The 26,881-nt window shown below is 39.1% G+C and overlaps 1 protein-coding gene across 9 annotated transcripts; it reads left to right on the top strand.

Annotated features, from left to right (window-relative positions):
- On the top strand, positions 1–26,689 carry LOC104116733 (protein FORGETTER 1-like). 9 transcript variants are annotated; one of them, XM_070182044.1, is made up of 12 exons: positions 1–101; positions 169–246; positions 328–446; positions 1,867–1,920; positions 2,053–2,373; positions 2,749–2,877; positions 7,648–7,725; positions 7,807–7,925; positions 9,507–9,609; positions 10,591–10,719; positions 24,187–24,298; positions 25,736–26,689. In XM_070182044.1, the coding sequence occupies exons 5-12, from the start codon at positions 2,338–2,340 to the stop codon at positions 25,876–25,878; spliced, it is 849 nt and encodes a 282-aa protein (XP_070038145.1). In that variant the 5' UTR covers positions 1–101; positions 169–246; positions 328–446; positions 1,867–1,920; positions 2,053–2,337; the 3' UTR covers positions 25,879–26,689. The 9 variants fall into 9 exon arrangements, with proteins under 9 accessions (XP_070038145.1, XP_070038153.1, XP_070038146.1 ...); XM_070182045.1 differs by lacking the exons at positions 1–101; positions 169–246; positions 328–446; positions 2,053–2,373 and adding an exon at positions 901–1,479; XM_070182048.1 differs by lacking the exons at positions 1–101; positions 169–246; positions 328–446; ... (1 more) ...; positions 2,053–2,373; positions 2,749–2,877 and adding exons at positions 3,448–3,860; positions 3,894–4,639; positions 4,749–4,872.
- The last annotated feature ends 192 nt before the right edge of the window (positions 26,690–26,881 follow it).

Genomic DNA, 26,881 nt, shown 5'->3' with positions numbered 1-26,881 from the left:
CTCGCCTCTTTCTGCGTAAATTGGGAAGAAGAACCCAATAACAAACACTAACCCGAGTAGTAGAAAAAGCAAAAGTTTGGTCTCCGACGCCAAATTTAAAGGTTATGCTGTTCCTGTTTTGTCTTTGCATTCTTATATAAAACATGTTGTGACATCAACCTACTACAGATTGTTCATACTGACAACTTGTCCGGGGCTTCAACCATATTGTTTTCTTTTGCATTGGACCGTGGACTCATTTGGGAGGTATATATATTACCATTATAAACTTGAGTTAGATGGCTACCTTCCAAGTTTGCTTTGTAACCTTTTATTTTTCACCTGTAGTCAGCGTATGCGTTGCTTGAAGAGAAGCAAAAGGATGAGTCTAGTTCAACTAATAGTGGATTCTATGAATCCAAACGAGAATGGTTGGGAAGACGACATTTTCTATTAGCATTTGAAGGGTATGTAAATTCTTGGTCGGTTATTTTGTTATTTCTGTATATTGGTATTTTGGTTTGCAAGTGCAGTCAACCTTATTGAACTTGGTATTAGGGACCAGATTGGATTATGTGTACGTCAATCAGTCAACTACTTTTCAATCCCCATCTCAACTCAGCTGGGCTTTATGAATGATTTGTATCTTTTCCGCTCTACCCAAGTATTTTCTATATCTCACACTTAATGCACATGGCTGACCTTTAAGGCAACTTAAGGATTTTCTATATCTCACACTTACCTTACATTGATAACTAGTTTAATCCCAAATAGTTGGTAGAACTTATATAGATCCATTTGTTTTATTTTTAGCTAAGTATGCATTTATTAGGAGAAACCTAAGGTTTTCCGTGACAACTTCTCTCCATGTGATTTTAAGGTTATCTCATCTAATTTTAAGACCTTAGATAATCATATTCAACTTAGGTCGTAACTAGACCATCTCATGCTATCTTTTCTCATTTTAGCGTCTATTTATGCTGCTTGCATCTGTTGTTGTATGTGATCATTGTAATCTTGTTCAATCTTAAATGATTGTGCATCTATCTTGACATTTTCATTTCAACGGAATTCATCTATTCTAACATTAGTGGCCTCACAATTGTCCTATATAACTTGTTAGACATTTTCCAATCTCGTGAGGCTCCTCCATTTCAGAATTTTATCTAATTTTTATGTATTATTTTGATGAAGGAATATTTTAGGAGAAAACCCCAATATACAAGTATACAAAAGAGTAGCCGACTTAGAGAAAATATGGTTCTCAAGAATGACATCCAATTATCTAACCTAATAGACCTTGTGGCTGGGTATGCAAAAAATTCACCAGAAACAAAAGATAACTCTTTTAACTCTAAAGATTCATACGCTTACTCAGTGGGTCATGCTAAAGTGGATCTTCTGACACACAGGGAATGCCTTCTTTCTTTCATGAGATATTGTTATTGAGATAGATGTTTAAATTTATTGGTATTCTGGTGTAAACAAGAGGATGTACATGTATACCTTCTGTCTTACTTCTACTTCTCCTATTACTCTCTAGAGGGGTTCTCTACATTTCCAGCTTTTAGTTGGTTCCTTGCTGGTTTCATCAATTAACACAAAATTATCTACGAACAACGTGCACCATTTATAAGCTTTCATCTAGCAATTTGAAGATTTTATATGAATATGAAAGAGACATAGCATGATGTTCCCCTAGCTGCCTTTCTTTCACAACTAATGTAGGGTCATGCATGGTCCAAGTCTTTTTCCTGTAGTTGGATTTTTTCTTTTAAAATGTTCAATTTTGATCTGTTTTAAGAATGAAATGTTAATTTTGTTCATAGAAGTGCCTTTGGTCCAAATGCCCATGATTTTGATCTTTCTGTTTCGTGGTTATTTCAGTTCTGCTTCAGGAATGTACGAGGTATTTCGTCCAATTGTTGGAGAGGCCCTTAGGTACTAAAGGCTTTTGACTTTTAGGCTTTAGGTTAACTTCTTCCTTTTAGGAATTGACTGCTTCATGTCTGCACCCTAACCCATCTTCCTCTTCCTTGTACTGTGTTTTACTTTACACTTCTCAATTTCTAGGGAGATGCCCCTCGCACTATTAATTACAATCCTCGTTTCAGACATAATCTCTTCTCAAATAGGAACCGGCGCAAGATTTTCAGCGGAATTCGGTATTTCCTGGGGCTCAGATGAGGAAAAGGCTAAAATCTTTTGATGAATATTGTGATAGAATTCAAAGGCTGGACTGTAGCTTGAACAATGATGATTAAAAGAGGAAAAAGACAATGATGTACACTGCTGAATAAAAGATTAACCTTGATAAGTAACCTTGTATTTGTGCTTTCAGAGAGTACTAGGCACAGGATGTGGATAGATCTGGAACAATTTTTAGATTTCAGTGTATGTATTCGTTGTATATAGCTGGTATGCCTTGATTTGAACAGGCTGCATTCCTCCTTTTATTACATTTCTAATACTTCTTTATTTGCCTGTAAATAGAAAATAAAATGAAATAAAAGCAATTTGATGAAGCAAACTTGTATAACACAAAAATGTTGATTCCAGCTAGGCTTCATGGGGAAAAAACACGAGGATCACCCTTATGTTGTAAGGAATGTAGAGAGAGGAGGCTCACCTTATTGCCATAAAAATCTCAGCTAACATTGTTTTGTTTTATTGGATTATGAAAATGCCCTTGGAGTATTCGTGAATTCGTTGTTTCTGAGTATTTCAAGCATCACTTCTTTCAGAACTCATTCTGGGTTTCACCTGCAGTGTATGCATGGCCCAAATTGTAAGCTAGGCAGTTTCTGCACAGTCGGTAGAAGATTACAAGAAGTTAATGTGTTAGGTGGGCTTATACTTCCTGTGTGGGGAACTGTTGAGAGGGTGCTCTCTAAGCAAGTAAGATATTCTTCTTTCAATTGTTTTTCAATATCATTTTCCTCCAGTATATTCTCTGATATATCTTGGATGTGTCACGTGCGATACATGAGCTGAGAAATCCATAAGTGCTAATTTTGAGTAGGAATACGCTAAAGAATAAGAGTATCTCGTGGTAAGTGAATCAAGAGATAGAGAAAGTTTGAAGATAAAGAAAGTAGATATAAAATACTGAGAGCTGATTATCTTGCTTATGAAAAAACTGTTTACGACCAACAAAATCCAAAACTATGCGCAATGTAAGTTGGCTTTAGAAGGACAGCAAATGGAAATGGCTCCTATCAAGTAATATTTTGACCCGTAACTGTAAGGCTCTTGCCAAACAGAATGTTGTGTGACCATTGCCTGAGCGTTTCAAGGAGCAATTGTTTGAGCGTCTTCGCCTTTTCGGAGAGCACAACAAAGAACAGGATTTTGCCTTGTGATTGAGCCCAATTCTTGGATAAATTCCCTAATATTACCAAGCAACCCGCTGTAGCTCTTGTTTCAACAAATGGCCTGTGGATCACGTAAGGGGCGCTCATCTTTAAATAATTGAGAAACTAATTACTCCATATTCCTGTCTGATGAAAGGCAGAGTCTTCAATAAGCAAGCTTTAATCACCCAGTCCATGCTGGAGTGCTATTAAAGTCAAGGGCATACGAGATAATTTGCTAACGACAAGTGTATAAATAACCCCAATATAACAGATAGTAAAATTAAGATATTTTGTATAGTACAAGGACAAAATTTGCATATTTTCAACCTGTAGTTGAGGCTAGACAGAGTTTTATAAGAGAGCTTTGAGGCTGACAATTTAGAAGATGTACTCCTGTTAGTCTTGAGTTTGAAAAGCCAGAAAAGTGGACAACACCATATCCCAAGTATGAATCGGGTTGGTGGGAGCCTTTCTTGCCACCTGGATCTCAAACATCAAAGGTATGATTGTCGGACGTCTTCCTCAGTTCTGCCATATCATCCGTATTGCTTGAAGTAGGTCAAGCCCAGCAGTAGTGTTTGTTGGTCTGGCAATGGATATTTAGTTTGAGAAGTTACGCGAAGAGATGATGGGGGGAAACACGACTGTAGACTGTAGGTGAAGATGTTTGTAGCTCATCTGAAGAATTGTACGACAAATGCCTATATGAGATTCAGGAAATAAATGAAGAATATTGAGCATTGTGCTTAGCACGAATTTAAAAAAAAAAGAAGCATTGTGGGCATAAATGTAATAGAGAAGAGACTTGACTCCAAATAGAGCAAAAGAAGCTTGTGATTCTTGAAACCAATGTCAAAGAAAAACAACTTGTTGTTATGTGGATTGTTTGTGTGGAATGAGGAGAAGAGAAGCAAGAACTCTTTTTTATGACTTGGAAGTGAAATCTCTGGCTCTGAATGTAGCTTCTGTGAATCGAAGAATATAACGGAAGAAAATGGCCTAGGGACAGGTATCGATAAAATTCGTCTACGTAGTTTATTAGAAAGGTGAATGACACCTGTGGAAGATTGAGATCGAAGGATGATCAATTGAGAAACCAAATCATCCGAGTTTAAGGAATGATTTTTGGGTCCGAGGAGCAAAAGGACAGTGAAGAACAAAAAGGATGTTGTATTGTATGAGATAGCCGTTGTACCTGTGTTAATTCTGAATGTTCTGTTTCATATCATCAGCAGAACTTTTGTACTGCTGATTGCTGAAAATTTTACCCATACTTGGAGTCCACATGGTGTGTTCCTAACAAAGTTAGTAAATTTTATGATTAAGAATTCAATATTTAGCATTTAGTTCTGGATTTACTACTTCCTATTAATTATATTAGAAAATGGTCCTATTTGACTGGACTTTTTGCAGCTGAAATCTCCATTGGCACCTAAATTATGATGTTAATGACAGTCTTTGCATAGAGAATGCTCCAACACAGAATCGAATGAAGGAAGATACTAAAGTTCCTATGATGGCTGAAAGTGAAAATAAGGTATGATTCCGTCCATTTAGTTCACTCTTACCCAGCATGAGCCCATTTGTGCTTCTCTCCACGACTCCTGTTGAGATTATTTAATAGTTAGCCACATTGTACTACATAGGCTATTTCTGTAAATATTTAGGCTATAAGTTTAATAAGGTGTTAGAGTCTGTGTATGTGTATAAGTGTATTGTACAAATATTTTGTAAGTAAGAAAAATTCATTTCTCGCTGCTTCAGTCTGTTTCTCGAACCTTCCCTGTGTGGGTGTTTTTCCCTTTCCTCCATTGGAGCTCAATCTGAGCTCGAATACATCACTGACCCTTAATATTTTGTCATGGTATCAGAGCCTAGGCTTCGATTCTCTATTCAGTCACTCAATTTCGTCACTCGTCTCTTTTGAAATTACCGATTCGACTCAATCAGGGCAAGAGTTGCAGAAGAAAATTACTTCCACTGATTTTGACTGGTGTTCGATCGCGATTTGATTCACACACTTTGATTCATGCAGGAGACAAAGAAACTTTGGATTTGTCTAGTCCTTTATACATGCATCCGCCAGAGAACGCCAGAACAATGCTGATGCCGATGGCTTTCGACGACACCAGTTATAGATCCTGGAGGAGAGGAGTACTTAGGGCGTTATTTGTGAAGAACAAGGTCGGATTCATCACAAGAAAGGTTAAGAAGCCAGATGTGGGTCACACCACTTTTGATCAATAGGAACGATGCGACGATATGGTCACTTCGTGGATTCTCAACTCACTGTCGAAAGATTTGGTTGATAGTCTGCAATATGTTAGGGATGTGAAGGAATTATGGCAGGAATTGGAAGATAGATATGACCAAACCAACGGTGCTAAGTTGTATCAGCTTCAGAAGGAAATCGGCGATTTAAGCCAAGGAACTTTGGACATCACTGGCTACTATACCAAAATGAAGAAGCTTTGGGAAGAATTTAATACCCTAAATGCACACGCTCAATGCAATTGTACCTGTACCTGTGGAGCTAAGACAAACATGCACAAGACAGAACAGGATAGACGATTAATTCAGTTCCTAATGGGGTTGAATAAGGTATACACTGGTGAGAGGCAGTATTTTGATGATGAGTCCACTAACTAGCATTGCACAAGCATTTGCCATGCTCATTCAAGAGGAAAAACAAAGGGAAGTTAAGCCACACAATCAATTTGTGATGGAATCTGCATCTCTTAATGCAAGTGCTGGAAACAACAATTTAAAGACCAATTATAGTACAAATGGATACAATGCTGGGAACAATGCAAATAGAGGAGGATATTCGTCGAACACGCATCGTCTGTTTTGTGAGTATTGTAAGAAGCCAGGACACAGTAAAGATAAGTGTTTCAAACTGTACGGGTACCCTCAGCACCGTGCAGATTTTTACTGGAAGTATTGTAGAACGTGCTGGTGCCTTTGATATCAAGCTAAGTGTTGATCGTGGATCAAGATTCAAAATGCAAAGGAGGAAATAGATGACATTCTTAGCACTTGAAAGTCAAGTGTGTAGTGATCTTCAGTGTTTTTTCTCGTAGATGAAAACAAATGTCTATTTCGATTGACTACTTGATTTTGGATATTCTAGGATTCTCTTATTGGGAAATGCCGATGTCGTATTTTTTCAAGTTCAATTGACACCTTCAACAAATTAACAAAATCAGTAGAAATGGTTAGTTTTATACACCAACAATAGATAATTATATATATATATATATATATATATATATATATATATATATATATATATTTGCTTATAAAATGAAAAAAAATAATCCCCACATAAAATAAGTTATACAATGTTCGATTTAAGATTTGAAAATATTAGTTGAACATGTTTGTGTCTATTAGAATGAACTTGAAAATTACCACACACAAAAAAAATGAACTTCAAAAAATTAAAATTTAAAAAAAAACTCTAAGATCTTCAAATGCTATGTATTCTTGTTAAAACTGAAAATGAAATATGATAAATTGTGAAATTTGGTGATAAAATTATAGAGTTGGCAATGAGTTTAAGTTGAATACATACATGGAATGGAATGATGATTGAGGAAATTTATGAGACACTCTTTATTTATTGAGTTATCTATATTAGATCAATATCTATTAATTTCAGAAGTTTAAACTTTTATTTAATAGTTCAAATATGATTTTACTAAAGAGGATTAGAGGGGTACATGGGTGGGATTAGTTGTGAGAAAGGAGGAATATATTATAGATGTATGGGGTGCGGGACAAATATTACCGATTAATGAAAAATGGTAGTATAACTTAAAGTCGTCTCTTATAAGCTTGAGTGTAAATAACATAGACACTGTGGTAGAGTTTGTGAATTATCTAATATGATAGCTAAATTTGAATATAGCATAAAGTTCGACCAATTTATCATAACATTACTATGAATAAAAGCAAAAATCCTACCAACTTGCACCGTCGTTGTTGCTAAGTGCATAATTGGATCAGAAGCCACTTCTTAAAGATGTTAAAAAATGGGGCTATTATTTTAAGGTCCATAATTGGATCAGAGGCCCGACTTTTACCCGGCCCGTTATACTGGCAGAGCAGGAAGCAGGTGGCGTGGGTTAAGGGTTTAGGAAAGCTCGCCTCTTTCTGCGTAAATTGGGAAGAAGAACCCAATAACAAACACTAACCTGAGTAGTAGAAAAAGCAAAAGCTTGGTCTCCGGCACCAAATTTAAAGGTTATGCTGTTCCTGTTTTGTCTTTGCATTCTTATATAAAACATGTGACATCAACCTACTACAGATTGTTCATATTGACAACTTGTCCGGGGCTTCAACCATATTGTTTTCTTTTGCATTGGATCGTGGACTCATTTGGGAGGTATATATATTACCATTATAAACTTGAGTTAGATGGCTACCTTCCAAGTTTGCTTTGTAACCTTTTATTTTCCACCTGTAGTCAGCGTATGCGTTGCTTGAAGAGAAGCAAAAGGATGAGTCTAGTTCAACTAATAGTGGATTCTATGAATCCAAACGAGAATGGTTGGGAAGACGGCATTTTCTATTAGCATTTGAAGGGTATGGAAATTCTTGGTCGGTTATTTTGTTATTTCTGTATATTGGTATTGTGGTTTGCAAGTGCAGTCAACCTTATTGAACTTGGTATTAGGGACCAGATTGGATTATGTGTACGTCAATCAGTCAACTACTTTTCAATCCCCATCCCAACTCAGCTGGGCTTTATGAATGATTTGTATCTTTTCCGCTCTACCCAAGTCCATTTCCCGTGCATAGCGGGAGCTTAATGCACATGGCTGCCCTTTAAGGCAACTTAAGGATTTTCTATATCTCACACTTACCTTACATGGATAACTAGTTTAATCCCAAATAGTTGGTAGAACTTATATAGATCCATTTGTTTTATTTTTAGCTAAGTATGCATTTATTAGGAGAAACTTAAGGTTTTCCCTGACAACTTCTCTCCATGTGATTTTGAGGTTATCTCATCTAATTTTAAGACCATAGATAATCATATTCAACTTAGGTCGTAACTAGACCATCTCATGCTATCTTTTCTCATTTTAGCGTCTATTTATGTTGCTTGCATCTGTTGTTGTATGTGATCATTGTAATCTTGTTCAATCTTAAATGATTGTGCATCTATCTTAACATTTTCATTTCAACGGAATTCATCTATTCTAACATTACTGGCCTCACAATTGACCTATATAACTTGTTAGACATTTTCCAATCTCGTGAGGCTCCTCCATTTCAGAATTTTATCTAATTTTTATGTATTATTTTGATGAAGGAATATTTTAGGAGAAAACCCCAATTATCTAACCTAAGAGACCTTGTGGCTGGGTATGCAAAAGAGTAGCCGACCTAGAGAAAATGTGGTTCTCTAGAATGACATCCAATTATTTAACCTAATAGACCTTGTGGCTGGGTATGCAAAATATTCACCAGAAACAAAAGATAACTCTTTTAACTCTAAAGATTCATACACTTACTCAGTGGCTAGACAACTTTGGGCTCAGTTTTCTCGTATATTTGGGTTCAATTGGGTCATGCTAAAGTGGATCTTCTGACACACAGGGAATGCCTTCTTTCTTTCATGAGATATTGTTATTGAGATAGATGTTTAAATTTATTGGTATTCTGGTGTAAACAAGAGGATGTACATGTATACCTTCTGTCTTACTTCTACTTCTCCTATTACTCTCTAGAGGGGTTCTCTACATTTCCAGCTTTTAGTTGGTTCCTTGCTGGTTTCATCAATTAACACAAAATTATCTACGAACAACGTGCACCATTTATAAGCTTTCATCTAGCAATTTGAAGATTTTGTATGAATATGAAAGAGACATAGCATGATGTTCCCCTAGCTGCCTTTCTTTCACAACTAATGTAGGGTCATGCCTTGGTCCAAATGCCCGTGATTTTGATCTTTCTGTTTCGTGGTTATTTCAGTTCTGCTTCAGGAATGTACGAGGTATTTCGTCCAATTGTTGGAGAGGCCCTTAGGAACTAAAGGATTTTGACTTTTAGGCTTTAGGTTAACTTCTTCCTTTTAGGAATTGACTGCTTCATGTCTGCACCCTAACCCATCTTCCTCTTCCTTGTGCTGTGCTTTACTTTACACTTCTCAATTTCTAGGGAGATGCCCCTCGCACAATTGAAAGACAAGTACCGGAAACTATCTTCCTTAGAAAAGGCCCGTCGTGGATGGGAAGATGAATATGACGTTTCATTGAAACAGGTAAATTTTTTTATGATCATGTATCTTGCAGGATACCCTGATGAAAAGTACGTTGGGAAGCTTCCTTGATCTTTTTATGTGATAGGACATATAGTCTTATCATAATCATTTTTTTGAGATGGAGTCTTATCATAATCATAGGATCAGCCTTAGTTTTTCTGCATCCTGATCTTGTTTATGAATTGGTTATCTAATAGCAAATAAAATTCCCCGTGAATTTCACTGGCTTGATATGGGAGAGTTCATCTGATAGAAGAAAAGACCCGGGAAAATGGAGCAGTTTAAATTGATTCATCGAAAACTATTAATTACAATCCTCGTTTCAGACATAATCTCTTCTCAAATAGGAACCGGCGCAAGATTTTCAGCGGAATTCGGTATTTCCTGGGGCTCAGATAAGGAAAAGGCTAAAATCTTTTGATGAATATTGTGATAGAATTCAAAGGCTGGACTGTAGCTTGAATAATGATGATTAAAAGAGGAAAAAGACAATGATGTACACTGCTGAATAAAAGATTAACCTTGATAAGTAACCTTGTATTTGTGCTTTCAGAGAGTACTAGGCACAGGATGTGGATAGATCTGGAATAATTTTTAGATTTCAGTGTATGTATTCGTTGTATATAGCTGGTATGCCTTGATTTGAACAGGCTGCATTCCTCCTTTTATTGCATTTCTAATACTTCTTTATTTGCCTGTAAATAGAAAATAAAATGAAATAAAAGCAATTTGATGAAGCAAACTTGTATAACACAAAAATGTTGATTCCAGCTAGGCTTCATGGGGAAAAAACAAGAGGATCACCCTTATGTTGTAAGGAATGTAGAGGGAGGAGGCTCACCTTATTGCCATAAAAATCTCAGCTAACTTTGTTTTGTTTTATTGGATTATGAAAATGCCCTTGGAGTATTCGTGGATTCGTTGTTTCTGAGTATTTCAAGCATCACTTCTTTCAGAACTCATTTTGGGTTTCACCTGCAGTGTATGCATGGCCCAAATTGTAAGCTAGGCAGTTTCTGCACAGTAGGTAGAAGATTACAAGAAGTTAATGTGTTAGGTGGGCTTATACTTCCTGTGTGGGGAACTGTTGAGAGGGTGCTCTCTAAGCAAGTAAGATATTCTTCTTTCAATTGTTTTTCAATATCATTTTCCTCCAGTATATTCTCTGATATATCTTGGATGTGTCACGTGCGATACATGAGCTGAGAAATCCATAAGTGCTAATTTTGAGTAGGAATACGCTAAAGAATAAGAGTATCTCATGGTAAGTGAATCAAGAGATAGAGAAAGTCTGAAGATAAAGAAAGTAGATATAAAATACTGAGAGCTGATTATCTTGCTTATGAAAAAACTGTTTACGACCAACAAAATCCAAAACTATGCGCAATGTAAGTTGGCTTTAGAAGGACAGCAATTGGAAATGGCTCCTATCAAGTAATATTTTGACCCGTAACTGTAAGGCTCTTGCCAAACAGAATGTTGTGTGACCATTGCCTGAAACGTCAAACAGAACCAGCACACGATGCTTGTGTCAGCTTGCTATAGTACCGACTATAACACTTCCATTGAAAATGTTCATTTCAATCTGCAAAAATTCCAAGGATAAGCGATGATTAGAATTATATAATGAACCCAGTACCTGCCACACAGAGAGCACAATCTTTGATAACTGCCTCACACCCTCTGTCCATTTCCTTTAAGATCTTGTTTCACAGTTAAGGCTTTTTATCCCTTCCTTATTCACCAGTAGTTTGCCCATGTTTTCTAAGTAGAATTCTTTTGTGGGGTGGGGGGATGGGTTAATAATCATATAATTTTCACACAAAATTACTGTCCATATAATTTATAGAAAGCTTGCACTTTCGGCTTCAAGGAGCTCAAAAAGGTGGGAGATTTTCTAGACTAGTTAAAACAATGGTGTCTGTTCAGGAAAGAAAAAACTTGTGCAAACATCTTTTCTTAAGGCTACTAGAATTTGTTGCATGTCATTGGAACATATTCTCTTCTCTCGTTCAATAATGTCCGACCAAAGCAAAAAGTAACAGCTTTCAACAACTTCCGTAGTTTCTTTGGTACTGGATTTCCTTGCCACATTTTGGAACATCTGGCCACACTGATAGGCACAGTCAAGTGGAGTTCTTAGAGGTTAAGAAAAGTATTCCACAAGTAGCCATAGTACAGTGAATAAACAAGTGTGCTATAGTCTCTTCCTTTTTACCACTCATGGGGCATCTGTTAGCACAAGTGTACGCCTACTTTATTCACCCTGTCCAATGTCACTAATGCTTCCTGGGCTGCCATTCAACCAAATAGATTCCACTGAAAAACTGTCCTTTTTTGTCAACTGATCATGTTGAGTCTGGATTTCCATCCAACCTCTCATGCCTATTCAATAACCAAGTTTATTTCCCCCAGGGATTACCTCAGTATTACGATTATACAGTTCTTATGTTGTCTGCAATTGTGGATTTTTGATCTACAGCCACATTGAATAAATCTTGGAGGTCTAAACTCAGAGGTGTTTGTCCATCATAAGTCTGTCATTTTATCTTGGTGTATTGCAAACCAAATAAATGTCTCGTTGGGACCAGCTTTTGTACGTATTTGTATCTGTCATGTTTGTTTCTAGGGTAGAAAATTTAAGAGAGTTCTATATGAAAACAGAAATGAAGTGGGTCTCAAGATTGGAACATGATGGACCGATGGTCGTTTTCATAATACCGAGAGAAACCAGGTTACCAAGCTCAAAATTCAGAGACCGATCAATACCGAGCTTGAAGTCATTATCGAGCTCGAGTCCAAATCGAACTATGATGTGAAGTGGCGTTATTGAATTCAAGATTCGAGCTCGAGTTAATACCGAACCCGAAATCTGGAGATCAACCAATATCAAGTCCGACCAAGATCGAGCTAAGAGACAAGAGCCGTTGTAGCCGCACTTGGGGAGAGAATCTCGGCGGGAATTAAGGAAAAGCTAAATTAACTAATCTATTATGGGATCTCCATTATATATTTTTTATTATATACAAAGTAGGATCTTCCACTATAAAAGAGTGGTTATCATTTCTGTAAGGGGGCAACTGAACATTAAGGCATTTACACACATCCTTATTAAAACGATTATTGATATTCATATATAGATACATGAGAAATTATCTTTTTGTGAGTCTTGTACATTGATTCATCTTGCTTGTTCATAATTCATTTTCTACTCTGTTTGGTTTGTATTTTATTCCCTTTTTACAGACAATATTCGATATTTTTCTACATATTTTTTTTATTTGTATCAAGTTATACCACGTATCCTTAAAACTACATATAAATTCAACTCTATCTGTTTTTTGGGTAAACAGTTTGGGGCCCACCGTGGGGCTAAGGATAATATTGGTTATTTGGTACGAATCTCTATGAAACACATTATTTTACACTTGCTCTTGAAAGTGTCTTTGATTTCAGGCTGAAAACGACGAATTCTCAATTAATGGCCCTACCTATCGACAACGAAGTTGGCCTTCAAGATGAAAACAACAACTTAACCCCCGGGGGTGAAAGGCCACTTGTCGATCTCGTTGGAGCTCGGGTCGAGGAACCAATAGACGTTAACTCACATGTGGTCATCGAGGCAAACCAACGTTCCGACCCTGAAAATAGCATTCATGGTGGAACTCGATCTGCAGCTCGAAATACCCAAAACGCTGAGGAAAATGGAATCAGCTTGCGTATGATTTTCGAAATGTTGCAAGCTCAACAAGTAGCAATATCCCAGTTGCAGAGCCAAACCCAGGCACCGACCAGGCTCGAGCCCAGTCCATCCCAAGAAGTCACCCACAAACGGGGCCAGCTGTAGTGAGGTCAAATGAGCAAGAATCGGGTCCGTTATTAAAAGGGACATCAACAGAGAACAAATGTCAATCAAGGACCGATACCGGCCGTATAGTGGAGATTATAGGGGTAACGAACGAAGACATAACCTCGTACAAAGCAATAAAAGAAGCGATCGAGGCGAAGGGTCTCGGGGGCTGATAAACAAGAATGGGTTCGACAGGCATACTGGACCTAAGGAAGCACCGCAGTTATCGGAATATAACTTCAACATCGATGCATCCGCCATCGTGTCGGCTATCGGACGCATCAAAGATACTAAATGGCCTCGACCTCTGCAGACCGATCTAACCCAGAGGAATCCCAATCAAATGTGCGAATATCATGGCACTCGTGACCACAAAACGGAAGATTGTAGGAAATTGAGAGAAGAGGTAGCCCGATTATTCAATAAAGGGCACCTTCGGGAATTTTTAAGTGACCAGGCCAAAAACCATTTCAAAAACAGGGATTTCAGAAGACAAAACAAACAAGATGAGCCACAACACATCATCCACATGATCATCGGTGTGATCTATATCCCCAGGGGTCGGTGCTTAAACGCACTAAGATGTCGATTGAAAGAGAGAAGCGGTCTCGGTCTCAGGATAACACACCTAAAGGAATCTTGTCCTTTAGTGATGAAGATGCATAAGGAATCATGCAACCCCATAACGATGCACTGGTAATATCTGTACTTATGAATAAAACGCAAGTTAAGCGTGTGTTAATTGATCCAGGTAGTTCGGCCAACATTATTAGATCGAAGGTCGTAGAGCAGCTTGGTCTATAGGACCAGGTCGTGCTTGCAACCCTGGTTCTAAACGGATTCAATATGGTATGTGAAACTACTAAGGGCAAGATAATACTGCCAATAAACGTGGCCGGGACCATTCAAGAAATGAAGTTCCACGTAATCGAAGGCGACATGAGGTATAACGCTCCTTTTGGATGACCGTGGATCCACAATATAAGAGTTGTACCCTCGACCGGTTTCTGAAATTCCTAACATCAGAGGGAGTCAAAACGGTCTACGGAGAGTAACCGACCGCAAAAGAAATGTTTGCCATCGATGAGGTGATTCCGCTATCTACACTATCATCGACAAATGGATCAGATTCGAAGGAGGAACATGATACCAAATAGTAATCACAAACGTCAGCTTCGACCCAACTAGAGAATCAGAAGACTCACGAAGACGATGACTATGGGATCACGAGACTCACGAAGACGACGACTATGGGATCCCTCGACCCTTCGTGATCCTCGATGATACCGACACTACCCAGTCAACGGTCGAAGAACTAGAGCAAATAACGCTAGACGAACATCTGCCCGAACAAAAAGGTATACCTGGGCACGGGGTTAGATCTCGAGCTCAGGAAAAAGCTTATTCAATCTCTTATAGCTAACATGAACTGTTTTGCTTGGTCCCATCTCGACATAACATGGATCCCACAGGAGATAACCACTCATAGACTGAGCTTGGATCCAAAATTCCGTCCGATAAAGCAAAAAAGAAGGCCCAGTCCGAGGTCAAACATGCCTTCATCAAGGACGAGGTAACCAAACTTCTTAAAATAGGATCCATTTGAGAAGTTAAATACCCCGAATGACTAGCAAATGTGGTGGTGGTCCCTAAGAAAGGAAACAAACTTAGAATGTGTATAGATTATAAAGACTTGAACAAAGCATGCCCTAAGGATTCCTTTCCTTTGCCTAGCATCGATCGTATGATCAATGCAACGGCCGGCCACGAGACTCTCAGTTTTCTCAATACCTACTCTGGGTACAACCAAATACAAATGAACCTGGAGGATCAAGAAAAGACCTCGTTTGTCACTAAGTGTGGTACCTATTGTTATAACGTAATGTCATTCGGTCTAAAAATGCTGGTGCAACTTATCAACGCTTAGTAAATCAAATGTTCGAAAAACAAATAGGAAAATCAATGGAAGATTATATTGATGACATGTTAGTTAAGTTCCTGCGAGTAGAGGACCATTTAAAATATTTGCAGGAAACTTTCGACGTGCTAAAGAAGTACAATATGAAGCTCAACCCCGAAAAATGTGCATTCGGGGTTGGCTCGGGCAAGTTTCTTGGTTTCATGGTATCCAACCGAGGAATCGAAATCAACCCCGATAAAATCAAAGCTATCGAGGACATCACGGTAGTAGATAATGTGAAGGTCGTGCAAAGGTTAACGGGGAGAATAGCCGCCTTGGGACGATTCATTTCGAGATCCTGAGATAGGAGCCACCGATTTTTCTCACTCCTTAAGAAGAAAAGCAACTTTCCATGGACTCCGGAATGCCAACACGCTTTGGAAGAACTAAAGCGGTATTTATCGAGCCCGCCTCTACTTCATACACTGAAAGTGGACGAACAACTTTACTTGTACTTACCTGTCTCGGAGATAGCGGTAAGTGGAGTCCTGGTTCGAGAAGAACTAGGTACGCAATTTCCTATTTATTATGTCGGTCGGACCTTAGGCGAGGCCGAAACTAGATATGCACACTTAGGAAAATTAGTGTTTTCTTTAATAAGCGCCTCTAGGAAATTAAAACCATATTTACAATCTCACTCGATACATGTTGTAACAACTTATCCTCTTCGAAACATTTTGTGCAAACCCGACCTTTCGGTCGATTGGCCAAATGGGCCATAGAAATCGGTGGGTACGATATCGAGTATCAGCCCCAAACCACTATCAAGTCTTAAATCTTAACAGACTTCGTCGCTGATTTTTCGCCAACCCTTGTGCCCGAGATTGAAAGAGAGCAACTTATAAAATCGGGAACCTCTTCGGGAGTCTGGACCCTTTTCACGGATGGTGCCTCGAACGCGAAGGGGTCTGAATTAAGCATTATACTAAAATCACACACAAGTAATGTAATTAGACAATCTATCAGAACTACAAAATTGACTAACAATGAGGTCGAGTATGAGGCCATGATTGAAGGTCTAGAACTAGCTAGAAGCTTGAGAGCATAGATCATAAAAGCTAAGTGAGATTCCCTCCTCGTAGTAAACCAAGTTAACGGGACTTTTGAAGTTCGAGAAAATCGAATGCAAAGGTACTTGGATAAATTACAGATGACTCTACATCAATTTAAAGAATGGACTTTGCAACATATACCCCGAGAACAGAATAGCGAGGCCGACGCTCTTGCGAACTTAGGTTCATCGGTCGAAGATGACAAACTCAACTCGGGGACTGTCGTACAACTCATAAAATCGGTGATCGAAGAAGGTCACACCGAGATAAATTCCACAAGTCTAACCTGGGAATGGAGAAACAAATATATAGAGTACTTCAAGAACAAGAAGCTTCCATAAGATCCAAAGGAATTGAGAGCTTTGCGAACAAAGGCAACACGGTTCACCCTATCCGAAGACGAAACGCTATTCAGAAGGACTTTCGATGGACCATTGGCAATATGTTTGGGACCAGGAGATACCGATTACATACTATGGAAAATTCACGAGGGCACTTATGGAAACCATTCCGGTGCCGATTCGTTGGTCCGCAAAGCGATCAGAGAAGGGTATTATTGGACCAATATGAGCAAAGATGCGAAGGAGTTCGTTCGAAAGTGCGACAAATGCCAAAGACATGCGCCCGTGATTCATCAACCCGGGTAGCTACTCCATTCGGTCCTATATCCATGGACTTTCATGAAATGGGGAATGGACATCGTCGGCCTTCTCCCATCGGCCAAAGGTAAAGCTAAGTTTATTTTGTTTATGACTGATTATTTTTCTAAATGGGTTGAAGCACAGGCTTTCTAGAAAATCAGAGAAAAAGAAGTGATAGACTTCATTTGGGATCACAACATATGTCGATTCGGGGTGCAAGTCGAGATTGTATGTGATAATGGAAAACAATTCATCGACAGCAAAATAACTAAATTTCTCGAGGATCACAAGATCAAAAAGATCCTATCAACACCGTACCATCCCAGCGGAAACGGATAAGCCGAATCGACCAACAAAATCATTATCCAAAATCTTAAGAAGAGATTGACCAACGCCAAAGGAAAATGGAAAGAAATACCCCCTGAGGTCCTATGGGCATATCACACAACATCAAAATCCAGTACCGGAGCAATGCCATTCTCGTTGGTCTATGACGCCGAAACTTTGATCTCGGTTGAGGTCGGAGAACCTAGCATCAGGTTTCGATATGCAACAAAGGAGTCGAATAACGAGACCATGAACACGAGCCTTGAATTATTGGACGAAAAATGAGAGGTCGCTCTCGTCCGATTGGCCTCCCAAAACAGCGGATCAAAAGATACTACAATCGAAGAACCAATCTTCGATATTTTAAAATCGGGGACTTGGTACTAAGAAAAGTCACCCCAACACTCGAAATCGAAATGAAGGAAAACTGGGTCCAAACTGGGAAGGACCATATCAGGTTCTCGAAATCGTTAGAAAAGGGTCCTACAAGCTCGGCGTGATAAACGACAAGCAACTACCAAGCAATTGGAACGTTTCGCACCTAAAACGATACTACTGCTAAGGTACGACCCTCCCATGTTCATTCATATTTCGAAATTAAACCTTGAAGATGTTCGACCAGAAACACGGATGGATTATTAAACTCGAAGCCTTTAGTCCTGAAAGCACGCGTTGCACTCTTTTTCCCTTAGACCGGTTTTGTCCCGAATGGGTTTTTCGGCAAGGGTTTAAATGAGGCAACCATTGATCATGCTAACTTAGAACAATTCAACAGTATCCGAATCCTCTTTACAATCAACCTCGAATATTGGGGGAATTACCCTCGAATATGTAAAGTTCGATCCAAGAAAGTCACTTCATGGCAGCATGGTTTCAATAGGAAAAATTGTAAGGGCCAAATGGTCAAAACGAACCATGCCCGTGTAGTTTGCTTGATCCCTGGAACAAAACATGAACGCATGTATAATGACTTGTAAAGAGAAATTTCTTCTTACCGATATCTCATATCTCAGAAAGATTTTTCTATTTCATGATCTATTATGCAAACAAGCTCAAGGGCTGACCATGACCGGAGTTTGAAATATTACCCCATAAATCGGGGACTGCCAACCGAAAAATCAACGAGATCAAGCTCCACATAAGCCTAAGGGCTACATTACTTCGAGTTTGACTAAACACTCACTCGTCCATCGAGCCCAAGGGCTGCCGTTAATTCGAGTTCGAGAAATCATTCTCACTCGACTACAAAGACCAAGGGCTACCTAATTTCGAGTTCGAGCAAGTCCTCACTCAACCACTAAGCCTAAGGGTTATTCTTATTTCGAGTTTGAGCAAATCCTCACTAGACTCTAAAGCCTAAGGGCTACCCTAACTCGAGTTCGAGCAACCATTCTCACTCGGGGACTATCTATCGAGCCTAAGGGCTATCTTAATTCGAGTTCGAGCAAACACTCACTCGATTACAAAGCCCAATGGCTACCTAATTTCAAGTTCGAGCAAGTCCTCACTCGACCACTAAGCCAAAGGGCTATTCTTATTTCGAGTTCGAGCAAATCCTCACTCGACTATAAAACCTAAGGGCTACCCTAACTCGAGTTCGAGCAACCATTCTCACTCGGGGACTATCTATCGAGCATGAGGGCTACCTTAATTCGAGTTCGAGCAAACACTCACTCGACTACAAAGCCCAAGAGCTACCTTATTTTGAGTTCGAGCAAGTCCTCACTCGACCGCTAACCCTAAGGGCTATTTTTATTTCGAGTTCGAGCAAATCCTCACTCGACTATAAAGACTAAGGGCTACCCTAACTCGAGTTCGAGCAACCATTCTCACTCGGGGACTATTTATCGAGTCTAAGGGCTACCTTAATTTGAGTTCGAGCAAACACTCACTCGACTACAAAGCCCAAGGGATACCTTATTTCGAGTTCGATCAAGTCCTCACTCGACCGCTAAGCCTAAGGGATATTCTTATTTCGAGTTCGAGCAAATCCTCACTCAACTATAAAGCCTAAGGGCTACCCTAACTCGAGTTCGAGCAACCATTCTCACTCGGGGACTATTTATCGAGTCCAAGGGTTACCTTAATTCGAGTTCGAGCAAACACTCACTCGACTTTAAAGTCCAAGGGCTACCTTTTTTCGAGTTCGAGCAAGTCCTCACTCGACCGATAAGCCTAAGGGCTATTCTTATTTCGGGTTCGAGCAAATCCTCACTCAACTATAAAGCCTAAGGGCTACCCTAACTCGAGTTCGAGAATCCATTCTCACTCGGGGACTATCTATCGAGCCTAAGAGCTACCTTAATTAGAGTTCGAGTAAACACTCACTCGACTACAAAGCCTAAGGGCTACCTTATTTTGAGTTCGAGCAAGTCCTCACTGGACCACTAAGCCTAAGGGCTATTCTTATTTCGAGTTCGAGCAAATCCTCACTCGACTATAAAAGCCTAAAGGCTACCCTAACTCGAGTTCAAACAAACATTCTCACTCGAGGACTATCTATCGAGCCCAAGGGCTGCCATTAATTCGAGTTCGAGAAATCATTCTCACTCGCCTAAAAAGCCTAAGGGCTGCCTTAACTCGAGTTCGAGAAATCGTTCTCACTCAACCATAAAGCCTAAGGGCTACACAAATTCAAGTTCGAACAAATCATTTCACTTGAACCCTATTTAAAAAAGCTATCTCAATTCAAATTCGAACACCCACTCAGGGACTACCTATAAGAAATGATCGAGTTCGAACACTCACTCGGACTTTCAAATAATTATCTCATGCTGAGGCACCTTTTGGCCTTTTTATAAATTAGTGAAAAGATTCGGAAGCCACAAAAAGAAAGACTAAGCTTTTATATACCAAAATTATTTACAAGGGAACCATGTCCGATCAAGTGTTTCTACAAAAAGACCAAAACGGTCTTAAAAGGAAGAAGAAAAATACTAAAAGGGCTTAGTCCTCTCCAGGAGCAGCATCTTCACCCTCGAGGCCTCCGCTCTCAAAACCACTCATACTCCCGGTATCATCATCATCGGAAAAGACCAACACTCTGGCTTCGGCTTCAAGCTCTTTTGCATTCTCGATCTCGGCTTCAACTTCAAGCTCTTTTGCAGTCTCCCTTGAGATTGGCATTTAGCATGCTCGACAACCCAATTTGATCGATCTTGAGCAGCCTCGGCAACCTCCTTTGCTCAAACTTGAGCGGCTCCAGCATCAGATCGATAAACAACCACCATTGCGTCAACATTAGCCATGGCTATTTCGGGCCCCGATTTGGCCGCTGCTAGTTCCGAGGACAATCTTTCTCGATCAGAAGTCACTGAGTCCAACCGATACTGGAACTCCTCGATATTCTTGACTTGCACCAAGGCTCTCTTTTTCAAGCTCCGAAGTTGTTCCTCGACCGAGGCCAGTTGAGCCCGGGCGGTCTCCTTTTCAGCGGCAAAGTGATCCATGTTCTTTTTCCATTTTTCGTCCCCCGCTTTCACTGCGTCTACCTTAGCACGAAGTTGCCCAATCACATCGAGCTTTTGCTGAACATGCGAGACCGAACTATTAGCCGTCACGCCCAAATCAGTATCAGTAACTTCAAGGATCCTCTTTACCTGCTCGGACAAGTCATTTTATTTTTTCCGAGCTGCTTCTAGCTTGACCCGACGTCCTTTTGCTTCTCATTCCTTCTGCTAAATGAGAAGCTTGAAGGTGTCTCTTTCCTCAGTAAGCCTTCAAATTTCGGCTTCAGACCGGCTTAGCTCCTCTAGAGATCGGAAAAACGCTTCGTGACAGAGCGTAAAAGCCTACAAAAGATAAAATGGAGTTATACAAAAGAGAAAAATACAAGTATGAAAATTGATAAAGGGAAAGCAAACTTACCCGATTCAGGGCCTGCTGAGCTTCGTCGAAAATACGAGGAATCCCCGCTTTGCCCGAGCTCTTCTTCAAAACTTCTTAATCGCTCGGACCGGCAACATCTTCAATCCCCAAAACAATAACCATGGAAAGGATCTTCCTCTACATGGACCCCCTCCCCATGATAAACCTCTACGGCTTGGGGAAAATGAAGGAAAAGAAGGGGAATCACCGATTTCTATTTCCCCGATCATGTTTTTCGAGGTACCGTCTCCATCTCGGGGAACCTAAAGCTCCGTCCCTGCATCTTTGTCAACCGCCTCTTCGACGAGTTCTTTGCCCCGAAGTATAACGTCCTCGATTCCCCTTTGATCTGGAACTTGGGTCGAAGTATTCTTTTACAGTCAATATTCGATAATTTGCTATATACTTTTTCGATTTGTACCAAGCTATACCACGTATCCTTAGAACTACGTATAAATTCAACTATATCCGTTTTTCGGGTAAACAGTTTGGCGCTCACCGTGGGGCTAAGGATAATATTGGTTATTTGGTACGAATCTCTATAAAACACACTATTTTACACTTGCTCTTTGAAATGTCTTTGATTTCAGGCTGAAAACTACGAATTCTCAATTAATGGCCCAACCTATCGACAACGAAGCTGGCCTTCAAGATGAAAATAACAACTTAACACCCGGGGGTGAAAGGCCACTTATCGATCCCGTTGGAGCTCGGGTCAAGGAACCAATAGACGTTAACTCACATGTGGCCATCGAGGCAAACCAAGGTTCCGACCCTGCAAATAACATTCATGATGGAACTCGATCTGCAACTCGAAATACCCAAAACGCTAAGGAAAACGGAATCAACTTGCGTATGATTTTCGAAATCATTTGGGTTTATATGTAAAAGGAACTTTTCACTATTTTTCTAAAAAAGAATTATTATTTTAAATGATTGAATCGTTTTAATCACATCTACAATCACCTAGAATAAGCATTTGCATGCGATTCTCAATGTTTTATCCTTTATATTAAGGGTGTATGATTCGCCTGGAGTGTATTCCATTTATTAAACAGGTTCATTTTGCTCCGCACAAATTTAACATATTTAAAGTTGACTTAATTTGTAATCCAAATTGGAAAATTATTTAAATTGTTTTTTTGTTTGTTTGCTAGGTTGTACTATATAATAATGGGATATCAATTGGGTGGGCTCACTTGTCAATTTTCCATAAACCCCAGCCCAAAAACATAAGACGGATATGCTCCGCATATTCCTTGTTCGTCTCTGTCAAGTTCCCAATGAGTTCACTGTGCATTTGTGCTTGCCTCTCCATATGGAGAATTCACGGGTCGATTTCTGCTTTCACGGGTCGATATCTGCTTCTGCTTGCCGTTGGATGAATATGTTCTCCTCTATATATTCAATGCCAATGGAGGAAAACAAATCATCCAAGAAGAATAGAAAGTGTTTGATAATAACTTGTTGTAATTCTTCTTGGCTATATAGCCAAGATTAATTACAATAAGCTACTAATCAAACACTGAAGAAAATATCTCATTGCATCAGTTTTGTATACTCTTTTTGCCTTGGTGCTTGTTTCTTTCAAATTAAGATAGTATTTTGTACAGTACAAGGACAAAATTTGCATATTTTCTATATATCTCCTGATCTGTTTTCGAAACCCTATACAGAGTTTTACAAGAGAGCTTTGAGTTTAGAAGATGTACTCCTGTTAGTCTTGACTTTGAAATGCCGGAAAAGGGGACAGCACCATTTATATATGTAGGTTTTTTTTATCTGAAGTAACACCTCTTTTCTCAGTTATTTTTTTATGGTTTTATACTGTTGTTCAGTGTAAAACTGTCCATTGCTCACTATTTTTGAGAAGGTAATGTAAGCTTATAGATTAATAAGCACCAAAAAGGTTACTTATGGCTGCCAAAAGGAAAGTATCCTTTCTATGCATGTAGGGAATTCCGGGATTATTTCGGCCTCATTTACAATTGCTTGATGTTTTTACCCTTTTCATTAGCTCCCCCTTTCTGATTAAAACCGAGCTTTCTTAGTTTGACAATATGGATAATGGTGGCGGAGACAGGACATTCAAATGCTAAAATGCCACAGCGGGGAGTCGAACTGATGACCTAAAACATTTTTGTCACTACAAAAGAAACTTCCCTTGTGTTAATGGGATTCAACAATCAATACATGTACATTTGAAAAGAAAAAAAAAGGCTAATAATATTCAATTATGACCAGAGATGCTTCCATATAAAATAGAAAAGATCCATCCATCTAGAAAGAAGCTAATAATATTCTGTTGTAGGTTTGAATCTTACTTGGAGAGATTTGATTAATTCTGGTTTCTTTACTTCACATAAAAGTGTTTCTATCTATCCCACACCAACATGACAATGCCTGCATCCCTACTGTTTCACAGATTTTTGGCTGATTCACTATAGATGGTTTTATCTTCTGATCTGAAGGTTCTGGGTTCTGACTGTTTGCTGTTTTCCCTCTGCATGTACTTTTATATGTGAGGAAGATAGGTGGTCATGACTGATTTTTTCCGCTTTTCATACCAATGAATTAGATAGCACATCGTGCTATTCTTTGGCTGAAATCATTTGCCAGTAAATTTAGTTGATTTATCAAGATTCAAGTACAGTATTCCAACTGCCAGATATCACTACCATAGTTGACACTTGCCGCACAAAAAAGGGATACTGTAGGTTTAAAGTGAGCAGGCTCAATCTGATATTTCACGAGGCACCAGAAATTTTGCTTACGATCGTTTGTGCTGTATTTCTTGCGTCGAGAGAGATAATTTTCTTCTAAAAGGGTTGTTGCACCATCCTCACTCGTTTATTGGTTCCCAATTGTTGTTGGATACAGGCTCGCCAAAGCCATCAGAGAATCCGCATTGTACGGATTGTGACAACTACTGACAATCAACGAATTGTAGGGTTGCTTATCCCGGATGCAGCAGTAGAACCAGTGCTTCAAGGTTATAATACTCTTGATTCTCTCCTTTCACAATTGTATCTTAGTGCATTGCAACCAACTTTAGGGGTTTGATTCCTCTTGTTATGTGTCCCATATTAGTAGGGATGGTTGTTTTTTTCATATTGGTTGAGGGATGCGTTGTCTGTCTGCTTATATGGTGTTGGGGCCAGGAGCTGAGCCAGCTAGGAGTAAGGGGATTCAATTGAAGTTCCTTCGTCAAAAAGTTATACTATGAAAATAGAGAAAGAAAATAATTTTTTTTGGTTATATAGAAATTGTTGAATCCCCTTGACACAAGGAAAAAAATCTAGTGTAGTGACAAAGGGGGTTCAAAAATTGTTTAAGATCACAAGTGGTTAGACATTGTAGTATTTTTTGGAATCCCCTTGTGTAAATTCCTGGTTCCGCCATTGGTTCTAGCCAGCTTGTATAGTTAAGGCAGAGGATGAGCGTACCTACTGCCTCTAGCTCGAACTATATAGTTGAAATTTAAAAAAAAGGTATATATATATATATATATATATATATATATATATATATATATATATATATATATTAGCTAAATTAAGTCCGAACCAATTCTTCTATAGGAGCAGTAAAAGAAGGATATTCTACATTGACCTGATCCTCTTGGCCACTTGAGTGTAAAACTGTCCATTGCTCACTATATTTTTGAGAAGGTAATGTAAACTTGTAGATTAATAATCACCAAAAAGGTAGTACTTTGGTATGTACAATGGATGCCAAAAGGAAAGTATCCTTTCTATACATGTAGGGAATTCCGGGATTATTTCGGCCTCATTTACAATTGCTCGATGTTTTTACCCTTTTCATTAGCTCCCCCTTTCTGATTAAAACCGAGATTTCTTAGTTCTACATTATGGATAATGGTGCCCCAGGGGCGCAGACAGGACTAGACAAGGGAATTCAAATGCTAAAATGCCACAGCGGGGAGTCGAACTGATGACCTAAAACATTTGTTGAACCCCCTTTGTCACTACAAACGAAACTTCCCTTGTGTTAATGGGATTCAACAATCAATTTATGTACAATTAAAAAAAAAATAGAATTCACCTTTGCACAATGTATATTTCTGGCAAAGCGGATTCAAAGGACAACCCATGGGTCAATGTGGCGCCGCCACTGGGTTCCCTGAAGACACTGTACCGATCAAAAGATGAGTAGTGTTAAGTGTTTGTTTTTTCTAGTCCTGCTCACAGTTTCTGATGAGTATTTATGCTGTAATCTGGCACGTGTTATTCCTGTAAAAAGGAAAAGAAATTATTTTAGATAACTCCCTATTTGGCGAAGACTTGTAGCAGAAATACATTTGCCTTTGCTCATTTCCGTTATACAATGGTAGGTGGAGTTTCCTTAGGCCATTTGCTTTAGTTTTAGCATTAGGAATCTTAACGCTGGCATTCTGTTGCATATACAGGAAGGGACATAAAGGAAGAAGTACTATTTTCTTGTTGCAATGCCAAATTTATGCTAGACGAAGAGGAGCATTTCAAGGAGCAATTGTTTGAGCGTCTTCGCCTTTTCGGAGAGCACAACAAAGAACAGGATTTTGCCTTGTGATTGAGCGCAAGTTCTTGGATAAATTCCCTAATATTACCAAGCGACCCGCTGTAGCTCTTGTTTCAACAAATGGCCTGTGGATCACGTAAGGGGCGCTCATCTTTAAATAATTGAGACACTAATTACTCCATATTCCTGTCTGATGAAAGGCAGAGTCTTCAATATGCAAGCTTTAATCACCCAGTCCATGCTGGAGTGCTATTAAAGTCAAGGGCATACGAGATAATTTGCTAACGACAAGTGTATAAATAACCCCAATATAACAGATAGTAAAATTAAGATATTTTGTATAGTACAAGGACAAAATTTGCATATTTTCAACCTGTAGTTGAGGCTAGACAGAGTTTTATAAGAGAGCTTTGAGGCTGACAGTTTAGAAGATGTACTCCTGTTAGTCTTGAGTTTGAAAAGCCAGAAAAGTGGACAACACCATATCCCAAGTATGAATCGGGTTGGTGGGAGCCTTTCTTGCCACCTGGGTCTCAAACATCAAAGGTATGATTGTCGGACGTCTTCCTCAGTTCTGCCATATCATCCGTGTTGCTTGAAGTAGGTCAAGCCCAGCAGTAGTGTTTGTTGGTCTGGCAATGGATATTTAGTTTGAGAAGTTACGCGAAGAGATGATGGGGGGAAACACGACTGTAGACTGTAGGTGAAGATGTTTGTAGCTCATCTGAAGAATTGTACGACAAATGCCTATATGAGATTCAGGAAATAAATGAAGAATATTGAGCATTGTGCTTAGCACGAATTTAAAAAAAAAAGAAGCATTGTGGGCATAAATGTAATAGAGAAGAGACTTGACTCCAAATAGAGCAAAAGAAGCTTGTGATTCTTGAAACCAATGTCAAAGAAAAACAACTTGTTGTTATGTGGATTGTTTGTGTGGAATGAGGAGAAGAGAAGCAAGAACTCTTTTTTATGACTTGGAAGTGAAATCTCTGGCTCTGAATGTAGCTTCTGTGAATCGAAGAATATAACGGAAGAAAATGGCCTAGGGACA

This window comes from Nicotiana tomentosiformis, chromosome 8 (assembly GCF_000390325.3).
Source record: "Nicotiana tomentosiformis chromosome 8, ASM39032v3, whole genome shotgun sequence".
Lineage (NCBI taxonomy): Eukaryota > Viridiplantae > Streptophyta > Magnoliopsida > Solanales > Solanaceae > Nicotiana > Nicotiana tomentosiformis.
This window is presented reverse-complemented; position numbering and strand designations above follow the sequence as displayed.